This window comes from Takifugu rubripes, chromosome 3 (assembly GCF_901000725.2).
Source record: "Takifugu rubripes chromosome 3, fTakRub1.2, whole genome shotgun sequence".
In the NCBI taxonomy this organism is placed as follows: domain Eukaryota; kingdom Metazoa; phylum Chordata; class Actinopteri; order Tetraodontiformes; family Tetraodontidae; genus Takifugu; species Takifugu rubripes.
Genome location: NC_042287.1, coordinates 15,392,916 through 15,407,519, shown reverse-complemented (window position 1 = coordinate 15,407,519; position 14,604 = coordinate 15,392,916). Strand labels below are relative to the sequence as shown.

General features: G+C 51.8%; 2 protein-coding genes across 3 annotated transcripts; one reads left to right on the top strand and one right to left on the bottom strand.

Annotated features, from left to right (window-relative positions):
- Positions 1-10,172, top strand: LOC101071870 (semaphorin-3F-like). The gene is made up of 18 exons (XM_011602720.2): positions 1-457; positions 2,452-2,585; positions 5,240-5,400; positions 5,478-5,540; positions 5,623-5,742; positions 5,889-5,982; positions 6,513-6,632; positions 6,763-6,908; positions 7,102-7,216; positions 7,306-7,375; positions 7,499-7,643; positions 7,728-7,950; positions 8,024-8,112; positions 8,198-8,239; positions 8,320-8,477; positions 8,552-8,619; positions 8,726-8,853; positions 9,011-10,172. The coding sequence occupies exons 2-18, from the start codon at positions 2,477-2,479 to the stop codon at positions 9,392-9,394; spliced, it is 2,235 nt and encodes a 744-aa protein (XP_011601022.2). The 5' UTR covers positions 1-457; positions 2,452-2,476; the 3' UTR covers positions 9,395-10,172.
- Positions 9,959-14,561, bottom strand: LOC101071646 (WASP actin nucleation promoting factor). Of its 2 annotated transcripts, none has more exons than XM_011602719.2 (11): positions 14,297-14,561; positions 13,424-13,564; positions 13,242-13,328; positions 13,066-13,162; positions 12,356-12,385; positions 12,244-12,279; positions 11,963-12,152; positions 11,715-11,890; positions 10,924-11,531; positions 10,414-10,525; positions 9,959-10,320 (listed from the first exon to the last, which is right to left on the bottom strand). In XM_011602719.2, the coding sequence occupies exons 1-11, from the start codon at positions 14,396-14,398 to the stop codon at positions 10,262-10,264; spliced, it is 1,638 nt and encodes a 545-aa protein (XP_011601021.2). In that variant the 5' UTR covers positions 14,399-14,561; the 3' UTR covers positions 9,959-10,261. The 2 variants fall into 2 exon arrangements, with proteins under 2 accessions (XP_011601021.2, XP_029689381.1); XM_029833521.1 differs by having other exon boundaries at positions 14,304-14,561.
- Positions 14,562-14,604: the final 43 nt, after the last annotated feature.

Sequence of the window (14,604 nt, the reverse complement as noted above, 5' to 3'; positions counted from 1 at the left end):
AATCATACCCATATGGTGTACCAAGAGGTTTGGTCCAATGCTGCTGTGGGCCAACAGGAGAGGAGGGCTTGGTGGGGGCAGAACAGAAGGGAGAGGACAGCAGGGCGGACGGGGATCCCAACACCTGCACCTGGTCTCCTGATTCAGCCCCGCAACTCTAAAACGATCAGTGGATTCTGGTCACATGACGCGGACGGTCGCTCCCACCGATGCGTAAAGTTCTCCTTCATTTCAAACAGAGGGGCGAGCAGGAATCAGCTGTGCGTGTGTTTCACGGTTGATTAGGAAGAATTGTCAGAACAGGCGGACTCTCTGATTCCCGCGGAGCGTCGCCTGGGGGGGGACCTGTTCCAAATCCGGCTCCGAGGCGCAGGAACGCGGGGAAGGCAGCGGTAACATCCCGCAAGTTCTTGGATCCCGGAGGCGTATCGGGGACCGACAAAGTCCCGTTTCAAAGGTAGGGCTTTTAACTTGCTGCTGGTTTAACTTTTAACTGGGCTGGTTACTCTGTAGCTTCGGCTGAGCGACACAAGTGTCCACATTTGTTCAGCTCCTATTTCTGGATGTTGAGTTCACAGGTAAGCGCGCGCTCCCGGGGAAAAAAAGGACCCGTTTTTGAAATCCTGTAATTATTTTTTCTTAAGGGGAATCATATGTCATTACAGCTGAGCTCTAGTCTGTCCTGCTGGCACCACCCAGCCCAGAAAACCAGTAGAAATCTGTCATTCAGATAGTCATGCTGTGGTTCCTGGAGCTCCACAGGCACCTTCTAACAGCCCATTTTAGTTCCTGTTTGGCGTCTCTTTTACCTCTATTCTTCTCCACGAAAACACTGTGATGTTTTACATTTAAATGATGAACAGGGGGACTTAAAATGTCTTAATTAGCTGTTTTTCCTGCTGTAATAATAAGCTGTGATAAAAATAGTCCTTTGTTTTCATGGAGGGGGGATAATGCTGTGAAAAGCCTGAGTTTGTTCATGGTTATCAGCTTGATCTCCTGGTGCTTATGTGTTATTAACAGTGAATATACAGTGTTTGATTGGAGGAACGGCGCTCAATCCTCCCTGCAGGCGGATTCGTGGTGCGAGCGTGATTGCCAGCATTCCTGCGAGGTGTTCGAACTGTAGCAGCAGCGACCGTAGTTTTCACCACCATTCACGTGTCCCTCGCACCTTCGCCCAAGCAGATTTGCTGAAATGTGGTCAACGTGTGTTCGAAATCTCTCCGGTTCTCTGGCAGGAATACGACTCCCATTTCAGCCCCCATTTCAGGGCCGGTCCCTCACGTCACCGGAGGCGACGTGGATGCCCCGAGGAGAAAAAAGGACGGAAAAGCCCGTGGGATGGCTTATCGCCTGAGCCAAGCACACCTTCAGGGAGACAATTTAATGGATGTTGTGGACTCAGCTTTTAGTATTCATAATTTATATGAGATCCTCTCCGGCAAAGTGCAGATGCATAATGAATGCCTGAGTTAAGGTCCAACAGTTAGGCCACGTTTCAACACCCCTAAACTGTCAGGAATCGTTTCGGCGAGGGCTACCTGCGTCTTTGAACTGTCAGGTGCTTCACTCGTCGGCTCCTCCAAGCGTGTTGATGGGCTTTCTTGAGCGGCGCCGGGGGGGGGGGGGAGAATCTCTGAAGGGCGTCGGGGCTTTGTTGGGTTTTCCAGGAAAATCAGGACCGAATCATGTATATTTAAAGGAATACGTCATGAAACGTCTCCAGTCATCCTGGCTGAATATCTGAATCCCCAAAACACTTGTGAGGTCCGGGAGGTGAACAACCGTCCAGCCGAATCGGATCAAACGGCGGAGAAAAGGAGCTCTGAACTGGCGGCGGTTGTCTCATTCCCGGACACAGACTCTGTCCCGACGCCATCCCGGCGGCCCTGAACGGTCACAGTTAGCAGCTGTTAGCTGGAGCTGGGATCACCTTTGCACTCCGCCGGCAACATCCCGCAGCTGTCGCACGTCGCGGCAGGACACACGCCAAGGTGAACGCCCGCGCCCGACATCGTGACGTCGGGAAATCACGATATTTCCAGATGAGGACGTAGCAACAAGCGGGAAAACCCGTCGATGTGCGACAACGGACGCGAGGCTGCGCCCGTGCGAAGGAATGTAAACACCGAGGAGAAGGAAGAGAAGAAGACTTCGCTGTGTTTCCACTCAGCATTATGCAGTCTGCACACATACCTCACCACAGTAACACTTTAAATAAATAATAAGCCCGTCATATTTTCCAGAGCAGGTGTGAAGTTTCGGACGCGGATCTCTGCTGCCAAACTATACGTCTCGGCTCAGAAGGCCGCAGGCCAAACTTCTGACGAGGGAGATCAGAGAAAGACGGAGCGTCTCGCCTGTCTTTCTCTCTTTTTATGTCTCATATTTCTCATGGGGCACTCTGTAATAATAGTCCATTCCTCTGCTTTCTTTTTTCCTGTCCAGATTTAGATCTCTGCGGGCTACCTGCATGACTGTTGCCATGACAGCATCTGGAGCCCAGCTCCTCCTGTTGGCCTTGTGTGCCTGCCGAGGTTCGACCCTGCAGTCCGCCCCGCGGGTTCGCCTCCCCTTCAAAGGTGAGCTCGCACGGATCGGCCCGGAACGACTCCCCGACGCCTTCCTCCGGCTTTTGCCCGCCTTTCCCACCGAGCGGCGGTTGTGTTTCCTCTTTTCGCGTATGTAAAGACGGCATTTCCTGCCGCATGTCAAACAGCGCAGCACTGGGAACAAAAGGTGGATATTACGTGTGTTTGGGTAACCGGTGAAAGAAAAAAAAACCCTCTCCCCACACCCAGAATCTGACACCATGATCTGGCCCGTTTTATGGCCGACATGATGACACAAAGAGGAAACATCTGAAATCTGATCACAAGTCTGAAAATGACATCCGAGAACGGGATGTAGCTTTTGAACCGGGAGGAGTGTTTAAAAGGTTTTTTTTTGGGGGAGCCCGGGGGGGGTTTCCTGAGCTGTTGTCCTCATTAAATGCAGACATTCAGCACACAAACACGCGCACGGGCGCTTTGATGGCGACAACGCTCAGATGATTACTGTTATTTTGCCCTTTCTGCGGTGTTTTCACATCAAGCGCTCACGAACACACCTGACTTATACCTGCGGGTAAGAATTACAGGTGTGACTCAGATTTACGGCGTGGCTTCACAGCGGAGATGAGGCCACGTAGGTCAGGTCCAGGCAGCGTTAACAGTGGAGGCGGCGGCGTTCGTTTTGTCATCTTTGGCGCTGCTCAGCCCGAAACATCGGGGACATCTGAAGAAGATTATAGAGCTCTGGTTGGTGGCAGCGGGATCTTCGCGCTCCGAGCTGACTCCGCAGGATGGAAAACAGCTGCCGCCTGTACGGGAGAGTTCCATTAGAGGCCTCGGAGAGTTTTTATAAGAATTTCAAGAGAAATCCGATTTCTGTAAACAGCTTACGTGCTTTCCTGCGGCTCTGGTCGCACAGGTTTGGTCTTGAACTCGATGTTGTTCTTCCCCGAGAAGCAGGAATTCATATCTGAGGGCTCTCCGGGAAAAAAAAGTCACGTACAGAAACTTGTTGGGAAGAGCAGGGAGTGTTGCAGGTTTGCCGCCCTCCCCTCTAATACCTCATAAACAGGCTGAGAGTTGGATTTACTCCCCCAAGTGTTTTCTGCTACTCTGCGGGTTTATTGTTCATTGTTCCTGACACCGAGCCCCTTTGTTCTGCGCGGCGCCTGTGGAGGAGGTTTCAGGGTTGCCGGGGGACATGTGACTCCTGCGAGCGAATGGCGGTCAGAGGAAAAGAGCCGGCGCATTGTTTCCACTGAAGCTGTGTCAGTTCAAAGGAACTGGCTGCATCTTCTCTGACGGGCCCGGTCAGAACGTGCGGCGTGACCGAGACGTGTCCGGAGGATCCAAGGCCGCCGCTGCGGCGTCGCCGGTTCGCTCACGCTTGGGCCTGAACGGCGTCAATGGCAATAAGTGTTCAGGCTGTAATAGGAGAGGCTGTGACTGCGTGTCCTTCCCAGTGTTTCCCTATTAATGTGAGAATGTTGTCAGGGGATAAGTGTTAGCTGAATGTTTACCAGATGATGGCGGTACATTGTTTGCTATTTTTGGAGGATGGATGTAGGGGTGTGGCGTGTCTACATTTAGCCTGTCCAGTGAATCCAGTATGGCCCAGTGGAGCCCGGCCAGAGGATTGTTATCCTGTGTTTACCTCTCAGGAACAGAACCGGACCTCATCCCACCTCTAGGATGCCGCCTCGGTCTTCCCGGAGATCCGATTGCATTTTTAGCTTATTTGAGTGGCACCTTGGCCGCATCCTGTTAAGGTTGACCTCAGGAGGAAGATGGCCGCCGCTTTGATGTAAATAAAGATTTGGGCTTCCTTCTGAATCCCCCGTAAGCCGGCTCCCAAGGGTCACTGCGAACATTTGTCGGGATGTAAGCCCGGCGTCTTTACCAGGCCCATCTTGTGCTCCATGGGAAGTGTCAGTGGGGCCCCTGAATGCATCACCGTGTTGTAAATAATGACTACAGGTCAGTGTGTGCAGAGGGTAAACTATGCTAATAATGCTAACGTGCTATTTTGTGCGTTGTGCGTTATCTCACGCAACGCTCCAATTCTTGACGTATTGGTGATCCGTAAAGAGTTTCAGGTGACAGGGCCCCACATGTGCAGCCCAGGTGGTCCAAGTCTTTCGCGTCCCGGGTGCGTGCATGTGTGTGATGCAATGACCTGTCGGATGAAAAGAATAAAAGCAGTGTCGGGCAGAGCGCAGCAGATGAAAACGGTCCAATCAAAGCATTCAGGGGAGCACAATAATAAAAGCGGCAACATTTTCCACGCCGGCGTGTCTTAACAGGCCACGCTCTGCTGAACACAATCCAGATCTTAAGAATTAGCTCCCCGTTCCACTGACCGTGTTTCCCGGGGGACCTTTTTTTTTCTCGTCTTCGCTCCACACCCTGCGCGGCCTCAAACCCAATCGGACGGCCAGGAGGCATGAAAAATTCAGATCTTAAAAGCAAATATGCTCCTTAAAAATGCTCCAAGTTGAGTCATATTTAATCAGTGGCACACATTTTTAAGAGGACCGGTGAGAACACTGTTGTTCGAGGGACCGGGAGGAGTTCGTCCAGCCGGTGGTGAAACATGTTCAACGCGAAAACCGAAGGAGAACATGTGTAAAAGTGGCCTCTGCTCCCTCTGCTGTTTTCCATGGCGCCGCGTCTGTTCCCCCCAGAGCTGACGGATACAAAGACGGCGCGACCCTTCAGTTTCTCCTTCAACACCAGCGACTATCGCATCCTCCTGATGGACCAGGACCAGGGTCGGCTGTACCTCGGCAGCAGGGAGTACCTGGTCGCTTTGGACATGCACAACGTGAACAAGGAGCCGCTCATAGTGCGTAGACCCTCCCCCAGCTCTCTTAAATCGGGCCTGTTGTCTCCCCCTGACCCTAAACTCTGTTGAAACCCCAGATTCACTGGCCGGCGTCCGCCAAGAGAAAAGGGGAGTGCCAGATGACAGGAAAGGGACGACAGGTGGGCGCGGTTGTTTACATCCTGCTCTTTCAGAACCTCTCGCCGTCACGGACGACACAATGATGAACTCCTCTCCCTGCAGGGGGAATGTGCCAACTTTGTTCGCTTGATAGAACCCTGGAACCGCACCCACCTCTACACCTGTGGGACGGGGGCGTATCAGCCGATCTGCACGTTCATCAACAGAGGCTGGAGGGCAGAGGTGAGAATCTAGATGTGGGATCCATGGGGGGGGGGACTGATAAATATTTCAGGGCTATAAACTGGGCCACTGGTTTGTTTATGGTTCCGCCTCGCTCCCATGTGACGTTTAAGCGCCCTACTTCTGTGCGTCCTCTCCCTCTGCAGGACTACCTGTTCAGGCTGGTCCCTGGCTTTGTGGAATCAGGGAAGGGAAAATGTTCCTACGATCCCAAACAGGAGAACATTGCAGTTCTGCTCAGTAAGATACAGTTGTGGTTTTAAATGTACCTCAGGATTAACCTTCTAATTATCCTTCTAATTATTCTAGTAATTGTCTGGTTGATTGATTTTATGTCATGAACATTACATTATATGTTTTGATATTAGGACTAAAGAATCAAATTTCTTTTAAAATTCCAATAAAATTCTTCAAACACAAACAAGGAAAAAGTAATAAAATGATCTCAAACTTTGATAAAAGGAGGTAAAACACCGGAGAGCTGGAGGGTCCTGATCCAGTCTTCGAGGGCCAAAATCCAGCCGGGATTTCTCTCCTACCAGGTAAGCAAGTGATCACCTGGGATCCAACGTCCCTCAGTGACGGGAAGGACAAAAAACCCGGCTGGATTTCGGCCCTGGAGGACTGGATCTGGACACCCCCGCATGTAGAGAATGTACAGAATACTACAGGAGGACTTTTGTAACGTTTAATAGAGGGATCAAGCTGGATCATTCAAAGGCAGAGGTCAAAGGTTAGGTCAAACAAACATGGCTACCTGTGCCTTCCAGACGGGAACCTGTACGCTGGCGTCCACATCGACTTCATGAGCACGGACGCGGCTCTGTTCAGGACGATGGGAGGCAGGACGGCCATCAGGACGGAGCAGTACGACTCCAGGTGGCTCAACGGTGAGTGGGCGCAGGCGAACGGGGGCAGTTACAGGTCGGGGGCAGTTACAGGTCGGGGCACCTCTGCTTTTATTTGCCCCCCACCTGCCTGAAACGGCGCCGCTGCTCGTGTGTGTTTTGGCCCCCGCAGAGCCCGTGTTCGTGCAGATCCAGCAGATCCCCGACAGCGCAGAAAGAAACGACGACAAACTTTACTTCTTCTTCCGTGAGAAGAGCCTGGACTCCAGCGGGGGGGCGAGCCCCAGCATTTTAGCCCGGGTGGGCCGGGTGTGCCTGGTGAGTCGGGCTTGTTAAAATTGCATGTGGAAACATACAGCGGGGGCGGCTTTTTAGGCTTTTAGTGTTGCATCTTGTCCCAAAGTCATTTTTCTCCGGCGATATCCCACCATCTGAGTTTGAACACACCTGCTAACGTGGAGATACGGCGCCGCTGGAATTGAGCCCTAACCTCATTTCCTCCCCTGTCCAGAATGATGAAGGAGGCCAGAAATCCCTGGTGAACCGCTGGACCACGTTCCTGAAGGCTCGCCTTATCTGCTCGGTGATCGGAGAGGATGGAGTGGAGACGCGCTTTGATGAACTGAGTGAGGCGGCGGCGGAATGAGGGCCCAGTTCAAATGGATTTTAATTCCGGGCGCTTTCATTATTGATTCCTCGCCGCCCTTTCTTTCAGGAGACGTCTTTATTCAGCCCACGCAGGACGAGCGCAACCCGCTGGTGTACGCCGTCTTCACCACGGCGGGGTAACACTTTCCACTTTAGACCTTTTAATAGCACCCCTGTTTGCACTTTCCCGACCACGCTGCTGATGCAAAACCTGCTTTTAAAATCGGGATGTTTGACTCTCGCTGTCCGTTTCTTCAAAGCTCCGTTTTCAAGGGCTCGGCCGTCTGCGTGTACTCGATGGCCGACATCCGCAACGTCTTCAACGGACCCTTTGCCCATAAACATGGTCATAACTACCAGTGGACAGAATACACTGGCAAAATTCCCTACCCGCGTCCTGGAACGGTACTTCCCTCTCATTTATCTCCAAATCGGTGCCATAAAAGGAATCTAAGCCCTAAACCCCGCCCTCTCTCCCTTCCCATCCAGTGTCCCGGAGGAACCTTCACTCCTGGCATCCCTTCTTCCAAGAGTTTTTCAGACGAGGCTGTGAACTTCATCAGGTCTCATCCCCTCATGTTCCATCCGGTTTATCCCACCCACCGTCGCCCCCTGGTGGTGAGAACAGGTGTGGACTACCGCTTCACGGCCCTGGTGGTGGACCAGGTCGATGCGGTGGATGGACGCTACGAGGTGCTCTTCCTGGGAACAGGTGAGGCACCTGCAGGTGTGGGGACGAGCACGAAGATGTGTGCAATCGTGACATTTGATCTTCCCCTCTTCAGATCAAGGGACTGTCCAGAAAGTTATCGTTTTGCCCAAAGATCCAACGACCATGGAGGAACTGACACTAGAGGAAGTGGAGGTCTTCCGGGTATGTGCATTTATAAAAATGCTGCACTGAAAGACATATTTAAGAAAACCATCCGCCTATCATTGTGCTATCCATTCATTCTCAGTCCAAAGCTGCGGTTAAAACCATGAAGATTTCCTCTAAACGGGTGAGAACCTTCCCCTCCTTCGCTCTCTGGTGCGCCTCTGCCTGTAGCCACCCTGACTGGGTTCGGTTCTGTCCCCTCAGCAACAGCTCTACGTGTCCTCGGACGCCGGGCTGACTCAGGTGTCCCTGCACCGCTGCAGCGTCTACGGCAGAGCCTGCTCCGACTGTTGCCTGGCCCGGGACCCCTACTGCGCCTGGGACGGGGAGAGCTGCTCGGCCTTCACTCCCTCCACCAAGAGGTCGGGGCCGCCCCGCTCACCCGCTCGCGGGGCGGCCCCGACCTCTTGGGGTGACGCTGTGATCTTTGTTGCAGGAGGAGCAGGAGGCAGGACGTCAGACACGGCGACCCGCTGCGGCAGTGCCGAGGCTTCAACGCCAAAGGTGCGGCGCCCCCCCTCGCGTCCCCCCCCTCGCGTCCCCCCCCCGCGTCGCACGCCTGCTTTTTCTTTGCGTGGTGGCGTCATCTGCTGTCTGTGTTTGTGCGCAGTGGAGAAGCGCCTGAGAGAAACGGTGCAGTTTGGCGTGGAGGGCAGCGGCACCTTCCTGGAGTGTCAGCCCCGGTCCCCTCAGGCCTCCGTCAAGTGGCTCTTCCAGGGGGAAGGAAAGAGGAAGCTGGTGGGGCAACTTTTAATAACTCGAAGCGCTTGAATCCATGTTTGTTTTGTTTTTACTTATTGTTTTCGAATGTCTCTACGTGCCCGTGTGACGCGCTAATTAAAGTTTGCGGAGATAAGTCGGTTGTGTTTTGGTCACGTCTGTTCTCGTCCCGCAGCTCAGCCGTGCTGGCGGCGTCCTGAAGACGGACCACGGGATCCTCCTCAAGTCTCTCAACCAATCAGACGCTGGCCTCTATCACTGCCTCGCCACGGAGAACAACTTCAAACACACCGTGGCGCGCGTGGCGCTGCGCGTCCTGGACCGAGACATCGTCCTGGCTCTCACCGCTCAAGACGACGAGGACGAGGAGCCCAAAACTCACCAGCCGGGTCCGTACCCGCCGCCGTCCGTGGCCTCCACGCCCTTCCCACCTGAGATTAGACTGATCAACCAGTACTGCCAGTCCTACTGGGACCAGCTCAGCCCCAAACCGCAGCATCAGCAGCGCAAGCGGACCAGCCGCAGGCACACAGAGAGCCAGGACCAGGGCCTCGGGTAGAGGCGGCGGGCCGCAGTCCGGCGCCACCGCCTGGACGCTGTTGCGGACTTTGACGTTCGACATGCATGTTGGTGTGTCACCTCCATTCGTTCCCCAGGTGATGCTTTCATGCCGTTGCTAAAGTAACATATCTGTGGTTTGAGATCGGCCAAAAACGTGCAAAAGGCCACAGATGTGCTACTTTCTCGCACCCCCCCAAACAGAAGTGTAATATATTGATTGTGAATATAATATATACGGTCATGATTTGGAGGTTCCGCTTGTGTTGTATGAAGAGTTTGTGATGAATGCAGATGTTGCAGGTGTTGCATGCGTATCTGTTGTACATGTGCTCCTCTGTGTGTGATGATGTAAGATGTGCTCTATTAAGCTAATTCCAGTGGATGTTGTCGTGTCGTCCCGTGCTCGTGAGTGTTGAAGACGTAAAGTAGCGTTCAGTGTTCTTCCAGTTATGCACTTTTTTGGGTGGTGGCATTCAAGGGAATTTGGGGGGGTTTTTTTGCACAGATGTATGAGAAAATAATACAGGATTCTATTTTTTTTGGTTTGCTTTTTTTTTTTTTTATTTACAGTGTTACAAAAATGGGAATGCAAGTGGTTCACATTGTTGATGTTCAGCATATATACTGTCTAAAAAAGGAACGAGGCACAGCTAACGAGATGCTTTTTCCAGCCAGAACCGCCCGTCACCTTCGTTGTGAGTTAACACGCTGCTGTCGTGCTGGTCAATCCCACACTGGAAATGTTCGTACAAATATATAAACGTTTCAGAATTCTCCTCCATCTTATTCATTACATACTGAATTATTTGTCCGCGTTTAACCGTCGACGCAGTTTCCTGGCGCCCGTAGCTAAAACCGGGCTCGATCAGTCGTCCCATTCGTCGTCGTCGTCGTCGTCGTCGCCGCCGTCGTCCTCGCTTTCATCTGAGAACGTGGACGACAATTCAGACATTGGCACTTTTTTTTTTTTAAACTAAAAGGTCATTTTTGATAGTGTGTCATGGGAACAGAATTCACCAGAGGAGTGGATGACTTTACTCCGCTTGTTCATGACCATCATCAGTGCGCCGACGATCCCTTCGCTTGACTCCGCAGGTGCAGGCGGAGCGGCATCGGGAATGTCCGTCACCTGGAGCACATCAGGGCAGACATGCATTTATTCTTCCCACCAACACATCAGGAATCACAAAGGCTGGACACTCCAAAAACCTTAAGATTGTTTAAACTAAAGGTCACGTGGCTATGTGAGGCTGAGGAGGCGGGGCCTCTCTGTCTCCCTCTGGCGGTAGCCTGCTGTAAACACAAGCCCCGCCTCTGGGGATTTAGACTTGAAACTAGTTATTCTGGTATATTTCCTGGTTGTGGCCACACCAGCTGTTTCCGTAAATGATGTCATCAGATCGTCAACGTTTTAAAGTAATTAACGACTGTAAATATCAAACCCTGTGTTACTGTTTAAATCCAGTGTTGCTAGAATAGTGAATAGTGTTGCTACAGTTCAAACATCAAATTTAGGAGGTTCTTTACATTTCTGAGTTTCTTTCCCAGTCGGATCTGGTCCAAAAGGGCTCCTCTGCCACCTCCTCCACCTCCTGATGAGGTCGGTGGCAGTGGGCCGCTAGAGGGAGGAGGAGGAGGAGGAAAATCTGTGGTTGGGGGAGGTGGAGGGGGAGGTGGAGGAGGAGGTGGAGGCCCCCCGCCACCAGGAGGAGGAGGAGGTGGAGGCCCCCCGCCACCAGGAGGAGGAGGAGGAGGTGGAGGCCCCCCGCCACCACCTCCTCCTATAGCTCTGATGGGTGCAGATGGCACAGGTGGAGGCGGGAATCCCACAGAGCCATGTTGGCCAGATGGCGGTGGGGGAGGAGCCTGGTTGTAGGAGGAGGGAGGAGGGGGCTTTGATGAGAGTGTTGGTGGAGGTGGCGGCAGAGGACCGCTTCTGCCAGTGGGAGGAGGGGGGGGTGGCAGGCCTGCTCTCGATGGAGGCGGCTGATGGGGCAAGTTTCCACGAGGGGAATGGCCCGGGACAGGGGGCAGGGGTCCGAGGCGGCCTCGAGAAGGAGGAGGATTGGAAGAGGATCCTGGAACAGGGGGGAGAGGACCGTGTCTGCCAGGCGGAGGTGGCGGGGGTCCAGAAGCTGGGAGGAAATAACACAAAATAAGGAATCAGCATGCAGAACGTCAGCAAAACCTGGCGCGAACGTCTTCAAATAGAACATTCTCAGAAAGGAAATGGAAATAGCTCAAAAACACGCTGACGGGGTTTCGCCGAAGCGACGTGCCGCACCCTGGAGGCCAGAGTGATGCATTGTGGGTCTAACCTCTGTTCACCTCCCGTTTCACAGCCTCCATGCCTCCGGACTGCTCGATGACGTTGTAGATGAGCTGCGAGGTTTTCTCATCCCTCATCTCATCTTCGCTGATTCCAGCCTGGGACAGCAGATTCCACAGGTCAGGGTCCAGGTTGTTGGGGTCCCAGCCGACATGTGTGACGTGTCTGGCGGCAAAAAGAGGCGTTGTCAGTCGACAGGAAGCGCTGCCTTCATTGTGGAAGAGCTCCGGCACTCACTTGAATCCACTGGGGGCGCCGATGTCGGCTTTAGACAGTTTAGAGGCCTTTTTCTTGCTTTTCTTGTCTTTCTTTCCTTTGCTGCCCAGGACCGAAGACGCGGTGGGTGCAGGCATGGAACGGTAGCGCGAGGACTGTATGTCCGGGTTTTGAATATCCATTGTAGCCACATGAAAGGAACCTGGGGAGGCTGCGGTTGGAGACGCGAGAAAGACTTGTTGTTATTTGATTTAGGGCAACACTGTAAATGAAAGATAACCTGATGACAAAGGGTTACACACATTTTTCCGTTGGAAGTGCAGGCAAAGAACCTCTGCCTAAAAAGGAGGAAAGACAGTTTTAATATCAGTGTCTTCTATAGACGAGCATTTATTCTCTTTATTGCAGCTTTACCGTTGGGCGACAGGGGGCGCTGTTTCTTCTCTGTCGATAAAGAAGCGAGAGGAACCATTTTAGATGTCATATCTGATTTAGTGGCACGCTGTTTATTTTACTATTTAAATTCTGATTAAACATTGTGATAATTTGTCCTTATCAGGGCAACTGATTACAACTGATTAAAATAGTTTTCTAAACATGTTATCTTAGAGAATAGCACAGCAACTTTCAGGGCAAGTTAATTCACAGAAAAATAAAACTAGAAGTAGTTTTAAAGGCATTTATAGGTAAAAAAAAAAAAGTTCCCTTTCTTGATCACTTGTTTATTATTATATTTGACTGCAAAAACAAGGCAGGGAATCGACATTTGTGGTGCCTAATTTGACCAATACAAGATCAATTTAACATTAAACGCTGCTCGTTGGCCGGAGCTCTCACTGTTATTTGATTTTAATTTTAGATTAAACCTCTGAATATTTAAGAGTCCTTTGGCACTGCTGCCGTTGCCAGGCAACCATGGCCACGTGTAAATGTTGAAGATGCAGTGGCAGCACACTGGTGTTGTTAATGTAGAGCCGCTTGTCTCTCAACGGGAGGCCAATTGGCTTAATGAGGACTAAAACTGTGTGTTGATTTTTGCAAACACTTCATGAGCTATGTTGTCACGCCGTTCCTACTCTGGCTCCCAAACACACACGAACAAGACCTGCGATGGCCTCACTGACCTTGCCGGTTGAGCCTTTGGTTTATTTTTTCCGTGACAGCATTTTGGAAGATTTCTGCCTCCTGCGGCGCAGCAAAGTTCAGTCCAACCTGACAGTCCTGCGTTAAAGGGGAGGAGCAGCGTTACACAACGACCGGCGTCGTGACACCAGTTCACGGCGTGAAGGCGTCTGCTTACATCAGCAGCAAAGGTGTGGAAGTAGGGCTTCGGCGAGGAGTAGACGAACTGGTTGTAGAGCTCCTGCTCCCACATGAGCCTCCCCGCCTGCGGACAGCCGGGGTTAATACACAGAATGCCTCTGGCCCTTCGTGCAACTCTGTCTTTGCATTTTAATGTGGCGGCAGAGTCTGAGAGGTCACCTTGAGATCAAACATCCGTAAGAAGTAGGAGCGCTGAGGATTATCTTTGACGAAGCACACCACGCCGGTGTGCTGCAGGCTCCAGGAGGAGGGGCTGTGAGGCAAAGCCATGTAGAGCTGGGCCACTGCGGAGGCCATCGACTTAAACACACACACACACACACACACCTTCATAAAACATCCAATACAACCGTTCCATCAGTGGTGCAGCTGATGGTAGAGCTGGTTGGCAAACTGGTTTTTGCGAGCTTGAAACAAACACCGCTGCTGGTTTAGAGTCAACAACAGCGTCCGGGCACCAGACGGAAGAGACAGCTCAGCCGCCATTTCCTGTCAACAGCAACCTCCTTCCTCTCTGATGACTTCACGTCAGCGACTTATTAGAAAATGTATTTGAAACAACCTGCCGGGGGCAGAGAAAACCCAGAAGGAATCCGTACTGGGAGATAAACATGCAGAGTAATGCAGAATATCAGTGATCTGCAATTAAGTGTTAAGATTTACTGACTCCAGTATGTGTATTAGCCACATAATTAGACAAGTTAACCTGTAAATAATAACAGAGAATTCTGGGGGTGTTGATAACCTTAATAAAAACCAAAAATTCAAGTTTTAAACAGTTCTAAGCCTCTTAAGTTCTAAACCAGATGTGGTTGAGCCGACAAAACTTTTTGTAAATATAAAGTACTCTGATTCTGACTCTCTGATTCTAGCGCCTTTAAAAGTGAAGCAAGTAGAGCTGCTTATCGTTTACTCGTAAAGTTCTGCTGGTGCAGAGAGCACAATAACCAGTTTAGTTTTGGATTTAACCAGTTAGAAATGAGGATGTTGAGAGCAGCACGGCAGAATCTGCCCCCTCCCATCAGAACTTACAGCACACCTTCTGCCCAACAGCTCCTCCAGCTTCTCGTTCTCCTGCGGCCTCAGCAGAGAGCTGGAGAGGCCCTCCGCCTTCGACTTGGATCCACGGCTCATGGCCTCTCACTGACTTAGATTAAAAGCTGCTCTTGCGGCATCAGAGACGTTTCTGGCCGTCGGGGTCCGTAAGCGTCAAACTCGACAGTCCAGGAAGTTTCTCTTCTCTTCTGCTCCGTCAGAACAGGAAACAGCCAGCTCCACTTCTCTAACACCCACTTTTCTTCTTTCTCTCAGACGCAGAGCAGAAACCGACGTGTTACTTC

Excerpts from the sequence above, each read along its gene's own strand:
- LOC101071870 (XM_011602720.2), top strand. The coding sequence starts at position 2,477 with ATGACTGTTGCCATGACAGCATCTGGAGCCCAGCTCCTCCTGTTGGCC. Across the intron at positions 7,217-7,305 it reads GACGCGCTTTGATGAACTGA|GAGACGTCTTTATTCAGCCC; the intron begins GTGAGGCGGCGG and ends CCTTTCTTTCAG. Across the intron at positions 8,478-8,551 it reads TTCACTCCCTCCACCAAGAG|GAGGAGCAGGAGGCAGGACG; the intron begins GTCGGGGCCGCC and ends TCTTTGTTGCAG.
- LOC101071646 (XM_011602719.2), bottom strand. The coding sequence starts at position 14,398 with ATGAGCCGTGGATCCAAGTCGAAGGCGGAGGGCCTCTCCAGCTCTCTG. Across the intron at positions 13,163-13,241 it reads TCCACACCTTTGCTGCTGAT|GACTGTCAGGTTGGACTGAA; the intron begins GTAAGCAGACGC and ends CCTTTAACGCAG. Across the intron at positions 10,526-10,923 it reads TGGGAAAGAAACTCAGAAAT|GTGACGGACATTCCCGATGC; the intron begins GTAAAGAACCTC and ends GATGTGCTCCAG.